Raw genomic sequence first — 17,793 nt, forward strand, 5'->3', positions numbered from 1 at the left:
AGCCCTCTCAGCACCTTGGTGGCCTCCTCTGGGCTGGCTCCAACACTTCCATGTCCTGCTTGTGCTGGGGGCTCCAGAGCTGCACAGAGTGCTCCAGGTGGGGTCTCAGATGGGGCAGAATCTCCCCTGCTCCAGTTTCAAACCACTGCCTCTCATCCTGTCACTGCAAGCCCTTGTAGAAAGTCCTTCCCCTGCCTTCCTGCAGGTCTCCTTCAGGTACTGGAAGGCTGCTCTAAGGTCTCCCTGGAGCCTTCTCTTCTTCAGGCTGCACACTCCCAACTCTCCCAGCCTGGGAGGTCCTCCAGCCCTCTGATCATCTTTGTAGCCTCTTCTCACCCTCTACATCAGGTCCACGTTTCAAGGCTCCAGAGGTGGACACAACACTCCAGGGTGAGCAGAGCAGAGTGGCACAATCACCTCTCTTGCCTCTGAAAGCTCCAGGACACAGCACAAAGTCACCCTTTGCATCTGTAGATCTCTCAGAGTTCAAAGAAGGGGAAGACAATGATCTCCCCCAGAGAGAAAATGGCCTGGGAGAGAACTGCTGTGAGTCTGTGGCTCAGAGGCAGGCAGAGAGTCTGTGTCCATCTCTTCATTGCTGCTGCATCAACTCAGATCTGCTCTGACAGAAAGCAAAGCTTCTGATGCCAGCAGCTGTGCAACTTCCTACCCCAGTGGCTGCTGCCATCACTACTGGCCTGAACCTCTGCCATCAGTAAGCTCTGTAGCTGCTATCACTCTCTCAAAGAGATACTAGCATCAACTTCTGGAGCCTTACAGCATGCCCAGGACACTTGGCAGAGCAGTTGGTTGACCTAAAGATGTCTTCAGCATAGACACATTCTCCATGGCTGCAGACCTGGAATGTAGAGGGCAGAGGTTAGCCAAGGGGTTGGGCACCTCCAGAGCAAGCAGAGCCTGATGGGGACTGGGGTTGGGGGCGGGGGGTGGGGGGGTGGAGAGGAAAAGGAGGTGGAGAAATGGCTCTGCAGATCACTTGGGCTTGGGACTGAGAGCCACACAGAGGGGGTTGGAACTGAGAGTCACACAGAGGAGTTGGAACTGAGAGTCACACAGAGGGGCTTGAATCTGAGACCCACACAGAGGGAGTTGGAGCTTAGACCCACACAGAGGGGGTTGGAGCTTAGACCCACAGAGAGGGGTTTGATATGAGGCCCACAGAGAGGGGCTTGTGTGGCCATCACTTTGCATCTGACCTCTGGGTATTTTGCAGCAAAAGGGAGCGAGAGAGATGTGTGGACACAACTGCTTCCCACTCCCCTTCCATCCTTCCTCTCACTCCCCTTCCATCCTTCCTCTCACTCCTCTTCCATCCTTCCTCCCACTCCCCTTCCATCCTTCCTCTCACTCCCCTTCCATCCTTCCTCCCACTCCCCTTCCATCCTTCCTCTCACTCCTCTTCCATCCTTCCTCTCACTCCCCTTCCATCCTTCCTCCCACTCCCCTTCCATCCTTCCTCTCACTCCCCTTCCATCCTTCCTCTCACTCCCCTTCCATCCTTCCTCTCACTCCTCTTCCATCCTTCCTCCCACTCCCCTTCCATCCTTCCTCCCACTCCCCTTCCATCCTTCCTCCCACTCCCCTTCCATCCTTCCTCTCACTCCCCTTCCATCCTTCCTCCCACTCCCCTTCCATCCTTCCTCTCACTCCCCTTCCATCCTTCCTCCCACTCCCCTTCCATCCTTCCTCTCACTCCCCTTCCATCCTTCCTCCCACTCCCCTTCCATCCTTCCTCCAACTCCTCTTCCATCCTTCCTCCCACTCCCATCCTCCTTCCCTTCTTCTACCCCCTCAAGTGGGAACAGCACTCAGTGGTGCCCAGCACATCCACGAAGGGAAGAGTTAACCCCAGCAACAGATGTGTGGTCTTCTACCCCCCCACCCCATGCAGAAAGGGGTTTCTGTTGTCACACATATTCCTGCCAGGAAGGCAGCAGAGGAGAGTTAAGGCAGCTGGGATCAGAGCAGTCCCAGCTTGCTCCTGCTTTGTTGATAGATGGAAGGTGACATCAGTTTGTGCTCCACTTCAGCTTGGAATCTTTCCTGCCTGGTTCAAGGAGCTAACAAGAGAAGCAAGGCTGAAAAGGGGGAGAGGAAGAGGAGGAGCTCTCCTCTACTGACCATCCCATTGCCACACTTGGTTCCATCCAGGATCATCCCTGGGTCATCTACTCCACTCCTAGGAATACTTGCTTTGCAGGACTGAAAAGTCACCAAGTTGCCATCATTGGGCATCTCCTGCCCCCCAGTGCAGAACAGCTTCCCACACATGATATCCCTGGAAGGAGGAGAAGAAGAGCTGCTGGAACAAGGACATGGCACAGCAAAGTGAACGTGGGGCAGGCTGTGGATGGAGTCTGCCTGGGCTGCAGCAAAGCCTTTGGCACTGTCTGCCAGAACAAGCTCCTGGCACAGCTGGCAGCTCCTGGCATGGACAGATTCACTCTGGTATGGGTCAGGAAGTGGCTGAAGGGCAGGGCCCAGAGAGTGGTGGGGAATGGTGCCACACCCAGCTGGCACCACTGCTGTGCCCCAGGGATCAGTGCTGGGCACAGTCCTGTTCAATCTCTTCATTGGTGAGCTGGAGCAGAGGATTAAGTCCAGCAGCAGGCAGTTTGCAGCTGGCACCAAGCTAGGAGCAGCTGTGGAGCTGCTGGAGGGGAGCAGAGCCCTGCAGAGGGACCTGGGCAGGCTGCATGGGTGGGCAGAGGCCAAGGGGATGAGACTGAACAAGGCCAAGGGCAGGTTCTGCACTTTGGTCACAGCAACCCCGAGCAGCTCCAGGCTGGGGCCAGAGTGGCTGAGAGCAGGCAGGCAGAGAGGGCCCTGGGGGGGGCTGGCAGAGAGGAGCTGCAGAGGAGGCAGCAGTGCCCAGGTGGGCAGCAGAGCCAATGGCATCCTGGGCTGGCTGAGGAGCAGTGTGGGCAGCAGGACAAGGGAGCTGCTTCTGCCCCTGTGCTCAGCACTGCTCAGGCCACCCCTGCAGTGCTGTGTCCAGTTCTGGGCTCCTCCACTGCAGAGAGATGCTGAGGTGCTGGAAGGTGCCCAGAGCAGGGCAGCAAGGCTGGGGAGGGGCCTGGAGCACAGCCCTGTGAGGAGAGGCTGAGGGAGCTGGGGGGGTGCAGCCTGCAGCAGAGGAGGCTCAGGGCAGAGCTGATTGCTGCCTGCAGCTGCCTGCAGGGAGGCTGTAGCCAGGTGGGGTTGGGCTCTGCTGCCAGGCAGGCAGGGCCAGCAGAAGGGGCCAGAGGCTGAAGCTGTGTCAGGGCAGGTTGAGGCTGTCTGTGAGGAGGAAGCTCCTGGCAGAGAGAGTGATTGGCACTGGAATGGGCTGCCCAGGGAGGTGGTGCAGTGCCCATGGCTGGAGGTGTTGCAGCCAAGGCTGGCTGGGCACTGAGTGCCATGCTCTGGCACTTCCTCACCTGTACTGCTGCAGGGAGCTGTTGCTCCCTCGAGGCTGGACCCTACACATGTCCTGGCTGAGCTTTGCCACAATATTCCAAGTGAGCAAGGGAAAAGACCTGAAGAGAGCTGGCTCCTGCCTCTTGCCTGGGGTAGGAATGGTCTCTGCCCTCCCCAGAGCCCAGCAGGGTGTGTGGCAGGGGCTTACTTTTTGTGGCAGGGGATGTGGCTGCCCTTCTCCTTGCGGCAGTATCCGTAGTAGACTCCCCTCTCGTTCAGCTGGTAGCAGGAAGCTGCCCCCTCAGTGGCCTCTGTGCAGGAGGGAGATGCAAAAGGAGTTGGTTTAGGTCAGGACTGAGAACTGAGGGAGGAATTCTTGAGAGTGAGGGTGGGGGAGACTCTGGCACAGGTTGATGGTGGTGAGACCCTGGCACAGGTTTGCCCAGGGAGGCTGTGGAGCACAGAAGCACAGAATGTGATCCCCTCCCCTCCTCTCCTCACCTCTCCTCTCCCTTCCCCTTCCCTCTTCCCCTCCCCACTCCTCCCCTCCACTACTCTCCTCTCTTCTTTTCCTCTCCCTCTCCTCTCCTCTCCTCTCCTCTCCTCTCCTCTCCTCTCCTCTCCTCTCCTCTCCTCTCCTCTCCTCTCCTCTCCTCTCCTCTCCTCTCCTCTCCTCTCCTCTCCTCTCCTCTCCTCTCCTCTCCTCTCCTCTCCTCTCCTCTCCTCTCCTCTCCTCTCCTCTCCTCTCCTCTGCTCTCCTCTCCTCTCCTCTCCTCCCTTCCCCTCCCTTCCCCTTCTCTTCCCCTCCCCTCCCCTCCCCTCCCCTCCCCTCCCCTCCCCTCCCCTCCCCTCCCCTCCCCTCCCCTCCCCTCCCCTCCCCTCCCCTCCCCTTCTCTCCAAACCACTTGACCCTGCCTAAGAGAGGCAACAGAGTCAGGAGTGGAGATGGTTTGGGGCTGGGTAGAAGAGGTTAAGCCACTGTGGTCCTGCAGACAGAGGAGGGGATGCTAAATTTGGTCCTCCATTTGAAGCAGAGACATTTTCTCTCCCCAGCAACCAAAGAGCACTCAGCCAGCTGCAGCCCAGGGGTAGCTCAGAGGCACTCTGCAGAAGAGGAGCAGGCTTCCCAACTTCCCACTTCTCTGGAAGGGAGAGCTGCGTTGTCTGGTGTGGTTAAAGAGCCAAGGGAGACCTGAGGCTGTGCTGAAGAGCAGAGCTCAGTGGCATCCTGGTCTGGCTCAACAGCAGTGTGGCCAGCAGGGGTAGGGCCCTGCTGAGCCCACAGCTTCAGGGCTGTGTTCAGTTCTGGGCACCACAGTATGAGAAAGACATTGAGCACCTGGAGCAGGCCCAAAGAAGGGCACTGAGGGCTGGGTGAGGGGTTGGGAGGGCATCACCTGAGGAGCAGCTGAGGTTGGTTAGTGTGGAGAAGGGAAGGCTGAAGAGAGACTTCATTGCTCTCTACAGCTCCCTGAAAGGAGGTTGGAGTGAGGCTGGGGTTGGACTCCTCTCCCAGGCAGTAGGATGAGAGGGAATGGGTTTGAGTTGTGCCAGGGCAGGTTTAGGTTGGAGATGAGGAAAAATGGCTTTGCTGCAAGAGTGGTCAGGGATTGGAAGGGGCTGCCCAGGGAGGTGGTGGAGTGCCCACCCCTGGAGATGTTCAAACAGAGGCTTCAGGATAGAGTTCAGTGGTGGTGGGAGCTGGGTTATGGCTGGACTCCATCAGCAGCTCTGCTTAATACATCCATCCATGACCTGGAGGAGGGCACAGAGGGCACTGCCAGCAGGTTTGCTGATGGCACCAAGCTGGGTGCAGTGGCTGCCACAGCAGGAGGCTGTGCTGGCATTCAGATAGGCTGGGACAGGCTGCAGGGGTGGGCAGGGAGAAATGGAATGAAACTCCACAAGGCCAAGGGGAGAGGCTGGCAGCTGGGAAAGAACAGCCCCAGGGAGCAGGATGGGCTGGGGACTGAGCTGCTGGAAGGCAGCAAAGGGGAGAAGGATTTGGGGGTCCTGGTGGGTGGGAGGGTGAGCAGGAACCAGCAGTGTACTCTGGTGCCCAGGAGGGGCAATGCCAGCCTGGGGTGAGTCAGAAGGGCTGTGGGGAGTAGGTCAGGAGAGGTTCTCCTGCCCCTCTGCTCTGCCCTGCTGAGGCCACATCTGCAGTGCTGTGTCCAGTTCTGGACCCCCCAGCTGAAGAGGGACACAGAAGTGCTGGAGAGAGCCCAGCACAGAGCCCCAGAGATGCTGCAGGGAATGGAAGAGCTCTGTGAGGAGCAGAGCCTGAGGGAGCTGGGGCTGGGAGCTGGGAGCAGAGGAGCTGAGAGGTGACCTCAGCAATGGTTCTCAGTGTGTGCAGGTGAGTGGCAGGAGGCTGCAGCCAGGCTCTGCTGGGGGATGCCAGTGCCAGGCCAAGGGGCAAGGGTGGGAGCTGAGGCAGAGGAAGCTTCATTTAACCACGAGGAGGAATTTATTCCCTGTGAGGGTTCCAGAAGCCTGGCACAGGCTGCCCAGGGGGGCTGTGGAGCCTCCCCCTCTGGAGACCTTCCCCCCCTGCCTGGCTGTGCTGCTGTGTGCTCTGCTCTGGGTGCTCCTGCTCTGGCAGGGGGTGGTTGGACCTGGCTGAGCTTTGGAGGTCCCTTGCAGCCCCTGGCACTCTGTGGTGCTGTGTCCCTGAAACCCTTTCCCAACCACAACAATTCCCTCACTGAGCCATTTGCTGTCGGAAGCTCAGCGACGCTTTGGCAGCAGTCAGACCCTGCCCATGTCTCTCTCTCACCTTTCACCAGGGCAGCCTTATCTCACCAGGGCTGCCTTGCACTCACCTGGCCCAAAGGCATCCTTGCACTGGCTCTCTCTGGTGGGACACTTGCCCATGTAGCAGTAGCCCTGCCCGTAGCCGCAGGGGTGGCCGTTGACGCGGAAGCGGTCGGCAGGGCAGGTGGCAGAGAAGCCTGTGCACATCTCAGCCAGGTCACAGTCGTGCTGCACGGCTCTGCAGACCACTCCCGACTGCCTGAACTGCAGGTGGGGACAAGCAGTTGGTGACATCAACCCCTCCTTCAAGAGAGATGCTGTTGAGGTGCTGGAAGGTGCCCAGAGCAGGGCAGCAAGGCTGGGGAGGGGCCTGGAGCAGAGCCCTGTGAGGAGAGGCTGAGGGAGCTGGGGGGGTGCAGCCTGCAGCAGAGGAGGCTCAGGGCAGAGCTGATTGCTGCCTGCAGCTGCCTGCAGGAGGCTGTAGCCAGGTAGGGTTGGGCTCTGCTGCCAGGCAGGCAGGGCCAGCAGAAGGGGCCAGAGGCTGAAGCTGTGTCAGGGCAGGTTGAGGCTGGAGGTGAGGAGGAAGTTGTTGTCAGAGAGAGTGATTGGCATTGGAATGGGCTGCCCAGGGAGGTGGTGCAGTGCCCATGGCTGGAGGTGTTGCAGCCAAGGCTGGCTGGGGCACTGAGTGCCATGGTCTGGTTGGTTGGGCAGGGCTGGGGGCTAGGTTGGGCTGGGTGAGCTTGGAGCTCTCTGCCAACCTGCTTGGCTCTGTGATTCTCTGATTTTCTGTGCTGATGGAACAGGAGCCCTGAGCTGAGGGAGAGCAACCCAGCCCCATCCTTGCTGTGAGGAGCCAGACCTGTGCCTTGATTTCAGGCTGCTTGTGGCAGTTGACAACGTTTGGTTTTGCCTGGTTGTGCCCTCAGACTTCTCTTTCCAGGAGAAAATGGACAGTTGCAATGTTCACTTGAGAAGTCTGCCTCTCTGAGACCCCCTGAAATGAGGTTGGAGCCAGGTGGGCTTTTCTCCCAAGGAATAAGGGATGGGAGGAGAGGAAATGGCCTCAAGTTGCCCAGAGGGAGGTTTAGGTTGGAGGTTAGGAGAAATTTCTTTGCTGAAAGGGTTCTTAAACACTGGAAGAGTCTCCCCAGAGAGGTGGTGGAATCCCCATGCCTGGAAGGGTTTAAAGCCACAGAGATATGGGGCTGAGGAGCAGGGTTTAGGTGGTGGAATCCCCATGCCTGGAAGGGTTTAAAGCCACAGAGATGTGGTGCTGAGGAGCAGGGTTTAGGTGGTGGAATCCTCACTCCTAGAAGGGTTTCAGAGCCACAGAGATGTGGTGCTGAGGAGCAGGGTTTAGGTGGTGGAATCCTCACCCCTGGAAGGGTTTAAAGCCACAGAGATGTGGTGCTGAGGAGCAGGGTTTAGGTGGTGGAATCCTCACCCCTGGAAGGGTTTAAAGCCACAGAGATGTGGTGCTGAGGAGCAGGGTTTAGGTGGTGGAATCCTCACCCCTGGAAGGGTTTCAGAGCCACAGAGATGTGGTGCTGAGCAGCAGGGTTTAGGTGGTGGAATCCTCACCCCTGGAAGGGTTTAAAGCCACAGAGATGTGGTGCTGAGGAGCAGGATTTAGGTGGTGGAATCCTCACTCCTAGAGGGTTTCAGAGCCACAGAGATGTGGTGCTGAGGAGCAGGGTTTAGGTGGTGGAATCCTCACCCCTGGAAGGGTTTAAAGCCACAGAGATGTGGTGCTGAGGAGCAGGGTTTAGGTGGTGGAATCCTCACCCCTGGAAGGGTTTAAAGCCACAGAGATGTGGTGCTGAGGAGCAGAGTTTAGGTGGTGGAATCCTCACCCCTGGAAGGGTTTAAAGCCACAGAGATGTGGTGCTGAGGAGCAGGGTTTAGCCCCAGCCTTGGTGGAGTTAAAACCTGATTGGGCTCTAGGAGCTCAAAGAGCTTTTCCAACCAAAATGATCCCTCAACTCCATGGTTGAATCCAAAGACTGAGTGAGCTGGGAGCTGTGGTGTGGTTTGGGGTGGCCAAAGCCCACTTGTGAGTGCAGTGCTCTGGCAGGGGTCACAAGCACATGGAAGTGGCTCTTTTGGAAGGTGCATTGCTGGGCAAGAGCAAAGCAGAGAGCAAGAGGAGCCTTACCTGGCAGTTCTCACAGCACTCTCCTTGGGCACACCTGGAGCCTGCTGTCAGTTTGCAGGTCTCAGGGTCACAGCAGTCGTTGGTGCACTCCTGGGACAGAAGCAGCAGTCAGAGCTCTGCTACCTACTCTCCCCCCCCAGGGCTTTCATCCCCTCTGCTCTGCCTTCCCCACCAACCCCCACCCTGTTATTGAGGGAGGGGAGGAATCTTGGTCCTGCTTTTGGCTTCTCTGAAAGCCATTTCCCCCAGAAGCCAGCCCAACTGTTGGGAGTGAGCAGGGAAAGACCCCCAGAAGCCAGCCCAGCTGTTGGGAGTGAGCAGGGAAAGAACTGGAGCTGGATTGTGTAGTCCTGCTCTGGCAGGGGGGGGGTTGGACTTGATGATCTCTTTGGGTCCCTTCTGACCCCTAACATCCTGGGAGCCTTTCTTGGCTGGAAGGGTCCCAGAGCCCTGGCACAGGCTGCCCAGAGAGGTTGTGGAGTCTCCTTGTGTGGAGCCTTCCCAGGCCTGTCTGGATGTGTTCTGTGTGCCCTGAGCTGCATTGTGTGGCCCTGCTGTGGCAGGGGGCTTGGACTGGATGAGCTCTTTGGGTCCCTTCCAACCCCTGACATCCTCTGAGCCTGTGACCTCTCCTTTAGCTCTGCTTGGCTCAGTTCCATGCTGTGGCTGTTCTCAGCTTGTTTCTCTTACCAGCAAGAGGATGCTGAGTGAGACCAAATCATCTTGCCTCAGCGTTGGCTAATCCAGGACCCATTTCCTCAGCCTGTTCTCAGAGCAGAGCTGCTGCAACCTGATCTAGGTGGGGCTGTCCCTGCTTAGGCTATGAGAGCTGGGGCTGTGCAGCCTGCAGAGGAGAAGGCTTCCATGGGAGCTTGGAGTGGCCTGGCAGGGTCTGAAAGGGGCTGCAGGAGGGCTGGGGAGGGACTGTTGAGAAGGGCTTGGGATGGGCAGGAGGAGGAGGAATGGGTTTGGAGTGGCAGAGGGGAGATTGGAAGTGGCTGTGAGGAAGAAGTGAGGGTGGTGAGAGACTGGCACAGGTTGAGGGTGGTGAGACCCTGGCACAGGTTGAGGGTAGTGAGACCCTGGCACAGGTTTCCCAGGGAGGTTGTGGAGCACAGAAGCACCCAATGTGATCAAAGATCACATTGGGTGCTTCTGTGCTCCACAACCTCCCTGGAGGGTGTTCAGCACCAGGCTGGATGAGACCTTGAGCAACCTGTTCCAGCAGGAGCTGTCCCTGCCAAGGGCAGGGGAGTTGGCACTGGCTGAGCTTTGAGCTCCCTTCCAACCTAACCCATTCTGTGACTCTCTAACTATTTCAGCTAGCTCTGCACTGGCCACCCTCCAAAAGCAGCAGAAACCAGCCTGAAGGTTTCTTTGTCTCTCCCAGGTGTTCCTTTCCCCCACCCCAGGTACCTCAGGAGTGCCACAGTCACATTCCTCTCCCTTCTCCACGAAGCTGTTGCCGCAGGTGGCAGGAGCTACGATGCTGCTGACGTCGGGGATGTTGGTTAAGCATTTGGGCATCTTACTCATCATGAAGGTCTCAAAGCTCTGGAGGCTGCAAGAGCTGAACCTCTTGGGGACGACAGAACTGGATTGAGGAAGGAGGAGGATTTGTACATTAGCAGGTGGAAGCTTTTAACCCCTTCAGGGAAAGGGACATCCAATACCTCCCTGGGTGACCTCTTCTAGCTTCTCCCCAGCCCTCACTGGCAAGGATTCCATAGAATCAGAGAATGATCTTTGAGCACATTCTGTACTCCACAACTTCCCTGGGCAACCTGTGCCAGGGTCTCCCCACCCTCACTCTCAAGAATTCCCTTCCTCATCTCCCCTCTCCCAGCTCAAAGCCATTTTCCCTCATCCTGGCATCCACAACCTCCCTGGGCTACCTGTGCCAGTCTCTCACCACCCTCACTGCAAACAACTTCTTCCTCACATCCACTTCCAATCTCCCCTCTGCCACTCCAAACCCATTCCTCCTCCTCCTGCCATTCCCACACCTCCTCAACAGTCCCTCCCCAGCCCTCCTGCAGCCCCCTTCAGACCCTGCCAGGCCACTCCAAGCTCTCCTGGAAGCCTTCTCCTCTGCAGGCTGCACAGCCCCAACTCTCTCAGCCTGTGCTCAGAGCAGAGCTGCTGCAGCCCTCTCAGCATCTCCTCTGGGCTGGCTCCAACACTTCCATGTGCTGCTTGTGCTGGGGGCTGCAGAGCTGCCCCCAGGACTGCAGGTGTGGTCTGAGGAGAGCAGAGTCAAGGGGCAGAATCCCCTCCCTTGCCCTGTGCCCACTCTGCTCTGGCTGCACCCAGCACAGGGCTGTGTCTGGGCTGCACTCACCCTGCAGGCTCCTATGGAGCTTTTCCCCAGCCCAGCCCCTCAGGTCACAGAATCACAGAAGCAGGCAGGGTTGGAAGGGACCACAGGGATTGCCAGTTCCAATCCTCTGCCATGCCAGGGACACCCTACCCTAGAGCAGGCTGCACACAGCCTCAGCCAGCCTGGCCTCAACCACCTCCAGCCATGGGGCCTCAACCACCTCCCTGAGCAACCCATTCCAGAGTCCTGCTCCTCAGGGCTGCTCTCAGCCATTCCCCACCCAGCCTAGAGCTGTGCTTGGGCTTGCACCCACCCAGGTGCAGGACCTGACACTTGGCCTTGCTGAATGCCCTGAGGTTGGCCTGGGCACAGCTCTGCAGCCTGCCCAGCTGCCTCTGGATGGATCCCTGCCCTCTAGGAACTCTTCCACATCTCCAGTTTCACTCCCCTCTCCCAGCTCAAAACCATTGCTCCTCTTCCTGTCACTCCCAGCCCTTGTCAAAAGCCCTCAACTCTCCTTCAGGCACTGAAAGGCTGCTTTAAGGTCTCTCTGGAACCTTCTCTTCTCCAGCTCAAACCCTCCAAAGCCTGTCCCCACTTTTGGGGGGCTGGCAGCTCATCCAAAGCCCACCTTGAGCCCTCCCTGTGCAGTATCAGCCTGGTTCTAGAGCCAAGCTCCTACCCGACTGTGTCTGTCATGATGCAAACAGCAGCGCTGCAGCTGCAGGCTTCAGTGTCGTGGCTCATGCCCAGGTTGTGTCCCATCTCGTGTGCCATGGTAGCTGCAACTGCAATCTCATTCCTGCTGTGGTCCTGCAGAGGGAGGGACAGGCACTTTAGCACAGGTAGGGCCATCAGAGGACAGGTTTTCCTCCAGTGACACTCCCCTGACTCTTAGGTGAGGGTGGGGATGGTTTTCAGTCCACTCACCGAGGCTACAGAGGATGCTGGGGGGAGGTGAGCAGGAGGAAATTGGTGCCCAGGTGGCCAAGAAGGCAAAGAGCATCCTGGCCTGGAGCAGAAATGGTGTGACCAGGAGTAGGGAGGTGATCTTGCCCCAGTGCTCAGCACTCCTGAGACCACAGCTCAAGTGTCCAGCTTTGGTCACCACAGGAAGGACATTGAGGTGCTGGAGTGGGTGCAGAGAAGCCAACAGCTTCCTCCTCACCTCCAGCCTCAACCTGCCCTGCCACAGCCTGGCAACAGAGCCCAACCCCACCTGGCTACAGCCTCCCTGCAGGCAGCTGCAGGCAGCAATCAGCTCTGCCCTGAGCCTCCTCTGCTGTAGGCTGCACCCCCCCAGCTCCCTCAGCCTCTCCTCACAGGGCTGTGCTCCAGGCCCCTCCCCAGCCTTGCTGCCCTGCTCTGGGCACCTTCCAGCACCTCAGCATCTCTCTGCAATGGAGGAGCCCAGACCTGGACACAGCACTGCAGGGGTGGCCTGAGCAGTGCTGAGCACAGGGGCACAAGAACCTCCCTTGTCCTGCTGCCCACACTGCTCCTCAGCCAGCCCAGGATGCCATTGGCTCTGCTGCCCACCTGGGCACTGCTGCCTCCTCTGCAGCTCCTCTCTGCCAGCACCCCCAGGGCCCTCTCTGCCTGGCTGCTCTCAGCCACTCTGGCCCCAGCCTGTAGCACTGCTTGGGGTTGCTGTGGCCAAAGTGCAGAACCTGCCCTTGGCCTTGTTCAAACTCCTGGCACTGGACTGTGCCAACCCATGCAGCCTGCCCAGGTCCCTCTGCAGAGCCCTCCTGTCCTCCAACACATGCTCCCAGCTTGGAGTCATCTACAGACCTCCTGATGGTGACATTTTGGGGCTGTTTCCAGTTTAGGTTGGAGTTTAAGTGCAGTAGCTGAGGAGCTGCAGCTAAATGGCCAAGGTGGGGATGTGTCTGATGGAAGCCAAAGCCAATTTTCAGTTCTAAACTGAGCTCTGCACAGGATCATTTATTTCTCTCTCTTTCCCCTTGGGATTCCCAATGGATTCACCTGGCTTGGCTGCTGGCAGGTAGCTAACCCAACCCCCACCCTTTGTGTGTGGCTCCTTCACCTTCTGCCTGTCATTTCACACCAAATCTCTGGCTGTGAATGTCTGCAGCCTCCTGATGCAGGCAGAGAACTGAAACTGTGGCCCACAGCTAAGGATTTGCATGGAGATCCTCTCCTCTTTGGGTGAAAAAGAGAACTCCAAACCCCAACCACCCTCAAAGACCCAAACCAAAAGCAGAACAAAGCCTTGAGAAACGAAGTAAAACTCCAGCAGACCTGAATAATACCTGCAGAATAAATCTCACTGCAGATGGACTTCATGAAGGCCAAGCCAATTGTGGTCCCCTCGAAGTCATAGCCTCTGTAAGCAAAGTGAGATGCACTGCTGAGGGCTCTTCAGCCTGGAGAAGAGAAGGCTCCCAAGAGATCATTGACTCCAACCCCCTCCCTCCATACCCCCCATGCCAAAGCAGGAGCCTCATGGTTAGTCCACTCAGGAATGCATCCAGGTGGGTCTGGAAGGTCCTTGCTTCTCTGGGCAGCCTGATCCAGGGCTCTGTCAACCTCACTCTCAAAGAAGTCTCTCCTCATGTGGAGCTGAAAGCTTCTCTGTTCCAGTTTGCATCCATTGCTCCTTAGCTTCTTGCTGTGCACCACTGGGAAGAGCTTGGCCTCCTTCCACTTGACACCCACCCCTCAGGCACCTCCTGCTCTAAGTGAGGCTGTTCCTGCTGACTGCAGGCTGGTTTGGGCTAGGTGACCTTTGGAGGTCCCTTCTGTGATTCATAGAACCATAGAATGAAGCAGGTTGGCAGAGAGCTCCAAGCTCACCCAGCCCAACCTATCCCCCAGCCCTGGCCACTCAACCAGAGCATGGCACTGAGTGCCTCATCCACTCTTGTCTTGAACAACCTGGGGCACATCCAGCAGATCTCCTCTTAGCCTTCTCCTCTCCTGGCCTCAAGCAGGCTGAAGGCTTTCAACCCTTGTCATAGAGCTACCTGGGGAGTGATTCTGAAGCCCTGGGGAGGAGTTAAGGGAATGTGGAGCTGGTTTGAGGCTAACTGGAATATTTTAATGGGGGAAGTAAGGTTGTTGGCTGTGAAAAAGAAAACCCCAGTGGTGTCTGCAGCACTCTCTGGCTCTGCTGAGAGATACACAAGCAAGAAACACACACAAAGTAGTTCAGTCTCTGCCTGGCTGCTGTTTGAGTCACTAATTCCTCTGTCTGGAGCTGTATAACTCAAACTAATCATTCTGCTTCTAACTCCTGTGTTGCCTTCAGTTTGGGGCTCCCCAGGTGAAGAAGGGCAGGGATCTGATGGAGAGAGTCCAAGGGAGGGCTGTGAGGATGAGGAGGGGAGTGGAGCAGTGCCTGGAGAGGAGAGGCTGAGGGCCCTGGGGCTGCTTAGTCTGCAGAAGAGAAGACTGAGAGGGGATTGAATCAATGTCTGGAACCCTCTGAGGGCTGGGGGTGAGGAGGGGGGGACAGGCTCTGCTCACTGCTGCCTGGGACAGGAGCAGCAGCAGTGGATGGAAGCTGCAGCACAGGAGGTTGCAGCTCAGCACAAGGGCAACTTCTTGGCTGGAATGGTCCCAGAGCCTGGCACAGGCTGCCCAGAGAGGTTGTGGAGTCTCCTTGTGTGGAGCCTTCCTAGGCCTGTCTGGATGTGTTCTGTGTGCCCTGAGCACAGGTTGAGGGTGGTGAGACCCTGGCACAGGTTGAGGGTAGTGAGAGACTGGCACGGGTTGAGGGTAGTGAGACCCTGGCACAGGTTTCCCAGGGAGGTTGTGGAGCACAGAAGCACCCAATGTGATCTTTGATCACATTGGGTGCTTCTGTGCTCCACAACCTCCCTGGAGGTGTTCAGCACCAGGTTGGATGAGACCCTGAGCAACCTGTTCTAGCAGGAGGTGTCCCTGCCTATGGCACAGGGAAGGTTGGCACTGGCTGAGCTTTGAGCTCCCTTCCAACCTAACCCATTCTGTGCTGTGCAGATCTGTTTGTGTGCTGGAGCCAGGCTGTAAGTACAGCTTCATCCCTTCACTGCCAGCTGCCTGGTGAATTTTGGGGGGGTGGGGAGGGGGTAGTGGTGGTAAACCCCCAAACTACAGAGTGCCAAGAGGGAGCAGAAGGGTACCCACGTGATGAGCTGGGCATTGTCATTCCTCTTCCTCTTCAGTAGGTCTGAGAGGCGCCACTTGGAGAAGCTGTCCAGGGTGAAGCCTGCAGTGTGGCTCAGCAGGCACTTGTCCCTGTCTGTCCACACCTCCAGGCCAACCAAAGCCACGTGGATGTTGATGGCTTTGTACACCTGCAGGAGACACAGAGACACAGGGCTCATGCCTGTGGCCAGGAGGGACCTGGTGAAGGCTTTGGGAGCAAGCACTTGTCATGGGGTCACAGAGCCAGAGAATCATAGAGCCTGAGAGTCATGGAGTGACAGAGCCTCAGAACCACAGAGCCACAGAATCATAGAGCCTGAGAGTCATGGAGTGACAGAGCCTCAGAACCACAGAGCCAAAGAATCACAGAGCCTGAGAGTCATGGAGTGACAGAGCCTCAGAACCACAGAGCCAAAGAATCACAGAGCCAAAGAATCATGGAGTGACAGAGCATCAGCATCTCAGAGCCACAGAATCATAGAGCCTGAGAGTCATGGAGTGACAGAGCCTCAGAATCACAGAGCCACAGAATCATAGAGCCAGAGAGTCATGGAGTGACAGAGCCACAGAATCACAGAGCCAAAGAATCATAGAGCCTGAGAGTCATGGAGTGACAGAGCCTCAGAATCACAGAGCCAAAGAATCACAGAGTGACAGAGCATCAACATCTCAGAGCCACAGAATCATAGAGCCAGAGAGTCATGGAGTGACAGAGCCTCAGAATCACAGAGCCAAAGAATCACAGAGTGACAGAGCATCAGCATCTCAGAGCCACAGAATCATAGAGCCAGAGAGTCATGGAGTGACAGAGCCTCAGAATCACAGAGCCAAAGAATCACAGAGTGACAGAGCATCAACATCTCAGAGTCTCAGAATCACAGAGCCACAGAATCATAGAACCAGGCAGGTTGGCAGAGAGCTCCAAGCTCACCCAGCCCATCCCAGCCCCCAGCCCTGCCCAACCAACCAGACCATGGCACTCAGTGCCCCAGCCAGGCTTGGCTGCAACACCTCCAGCCATGGGCACTGCACCACCTCCCTGGGCAGCCCATTCCAGTGCCAATCACTCTCTCTGACAACAACTTCCTCCTCACCTCCAGCCTCAACCTGCCCTGACACAGCTTCAGCCTCTGGCCCCTTCTGCTGTTGCTGCCTGCCTGGCAGCAGAGCCCAACCCCACCTGGCTCCAGCCTCCCTGCAGGCAGCTGCAGGCAGCAATGAGCTCTGCCCTGAGCCTCCTCTGCTGCAGGCTGCACCCCCCCAGCTCCCTCAGCCTCTCCTCACAGGGCTCTGCTCCAGGCCCCTCCCCAGCCTTGCTGCCCTGCTCTGGGCTATCAGAATGAACATTTGTAGTGCTTGCCAAAGGATAACAATCAGAAATCCTCTCTGCCCCCAGCTCTCACCGTGTTGATGTAGTTGACTATCCCAAAGATCCTTTCTCTCACAGTCTTGACATCTTCATCATACTTCTTGTACTTGAAAAGAGAGTGCAGAGTGTTAGGATGAAGGGAGGGAGAAAAGGGATTTAGCAGAGAAGCAGCAGGCTGTGAATCACAGAATGCTTTTGGATGGCTCTGCCTCTGCCTTTGCTCTGCAGGCTCAGTGCTGTCCCTGCTCAGACCTCACCTCCAACCCTGCCTCCAGCTCTGCTGTGCCCAGCAAAAGGAGGGCACAGAGCTGCTGGAGTGCAGCCACAAAGATGCTCCAAGGACTGGGACAGCTCTGCTGTGAGCACAGGCTGAGGGAGCTGGGGGTGAGCAGCCTGGAGGGGAGCCCAGGGGCAGCATGGGCTGGCGCTGTGGCTGGAGCAGGAGCCCAGGGATAGGAGCAGGAGCCCAGGGATAGGATCAGGAGCCCAGGGAGAGGAGCGGGAGCCCAGGGATAGGAGCAGGAGCCCAGGGATAGGATCGGGAGCCCAGGGATAGGAGCAGGAGCCCAGGGAGAGGATCGGGAGCCCAGGGATAGGAGCAGGAGCCCAGGGAGAGGAGCAGGAGCCCAGGGATGGGAGCAGGAGCCCAGGGATAGGATCGGGAGCCCAGGGATAGGAGCAGGAGCCCAGGGATAGGATCGGGAGCCCAAGGATAGGAGCAGGAGCCCAGGGATGGGAGCAGGAGCCCAGGGATAGGAGCAGGAGCCCAGGGAGAGGAGCAGGAGCCCAGGGAGAGGAGCAGGAGCCCAGGGAGAGGATCAGGAGCCCAGGGATAGGAGCAGGAGCCCAGGGAGAGGAGCAGGAGCCCAGGGATAGGAGCAGGAGCCCAGGGATGGGATCAGGAGCCCAGGGATAGGAGTGGAAGCCCAGGGAGAGGAGTGGAAGCCCAGGGATAGGAGTGGGAGCCCAGGGATAGGATCAGGAGCCCAGCGATAGGAGCAGGAGCCCAGCGATAGGAGTGGAAGCCCAGGGAGAGGAGTGGAAGCCCAGGGAGAGGAGCAGGAGCCCAGGGAGAGGAGCAGGAGCCCAGGGATAGGAGCGGGAGCCCAGGGAGAGGAGCGGGAGCTGCGCTGGGAACTGCCGCGGGGCAGGGCAGGGGAGAAGCGAAGCACTGCACTGCTCACCAAAGTGTTGTCTGCCACCACGTACACCTCCAGGTACTTCTTGGACTTCAGGTATGCTTTGATCTGAAAGTCACCATCATCATCATCATCATCATCATCATCATCATCATCATCACCATCACCATCGTCATTATCATCATCATCATCACAATAATAATAACAATAACAATAATAATAATAATGATAATGATAACAATAATAATGATAATAATAACATCAGCAGCAACAATTAGCACAATTAGCATCAGTGTTTGACAACAACAAATATTAATATTAAGCCATACAAAAGACATTAATTCACAATAAACATTTAACTGTTATTAAACAATGAAATCTTATTGTTATAAATTATTATTATTAGGAGTAGTAAAGAAGGAAATTATTATTTCTTGGATTTATTATTCTTATTAACTATCGTTTAGTGATAATA

At 57.1% G+C, this 17,793-nt stretch overlaps 2 protein-coding genes across 2 annotated transcripts in view; both read right to left on the minus strand.

The window, feature by feature from the left end:
- SNRPG (small nuclear ribonucleoprotein polypeptide G) overlaps positions 1 to 17,793 on the minus strand; it is a 322,953-nt gene that overhangs the window by 167,655 nt on the left and 137,505 nt on the right. The gene's annotated exons all lie outside the window — the stretch shown is intronic.
- Positions 1 to 17,793, minus strand: part of ADAM28 (ADAM metallopeptidase domain 28) — a 33,554-nt gene that overhangs the window by 6,856 nt on the left and 8,905 nt on the right. Inside the window, exons 7-17 of the mRNA XM_064175511.1 lie at positions 17,364 to 17,426; positions 16,214 to 16,285; positions 14,790 to 14,959; positions 12,921 to 13,005; positions 11,338 to 11,468; positions 9,752 to 9,929; positions 8,336 to 8,425; positions 6,246 to 6,441; positions 3,629 to 3,731; positions 2,143 to 2,299; positions 779 to 859 (exon numbers count right to left, since the gene is read on the minus strand). Coding sequence (XP_064031581.1) covers positions 779 to 859; positions 2,143 to 2,299; positions 3,629 to 3,731; positions 6,246 to 6,441; positions 8,336 to 8,425; positions 9,752 to 9,929; positions 11,338 to 11,468; positions 12,921 to 13,005; positions 14,790 to 14,959; positions 16,214 to 16,285; positions 17,364 to 17,426 — 1,326 coding nt within the window. The remainder of the gene's footprint in view (positions 1 to 778; positions 860 to 2,142; positions 2,300 to 3,628; positions 3,732 to 6,245; positions 6,442 to 8,335; positions 8,426 to 9,751; positions 9,930 to 11,337; positions 11,469 to 12,920; positions 13,006 to 14,789; positions 14,960 to 16,213; positions 16,286 to 17,363; positions 17,427 to 17,793) is intronic.

The sequence above is a fragment of the Pogoniulus pusillus genome, chromosome 42, assembly GCF_015220805.1.
Source record: "Pogoniulus pusillus isolate bPogPus1 chromosome 42, bPogPus1.pri, whole genome shotgun sequence".
Lineage (NCBI taxonomy): Eukaryota > Metazoa > Chordata > Aves > Piciformes > Lybiidae > Pogoniulus > Pogoniulus pusillus.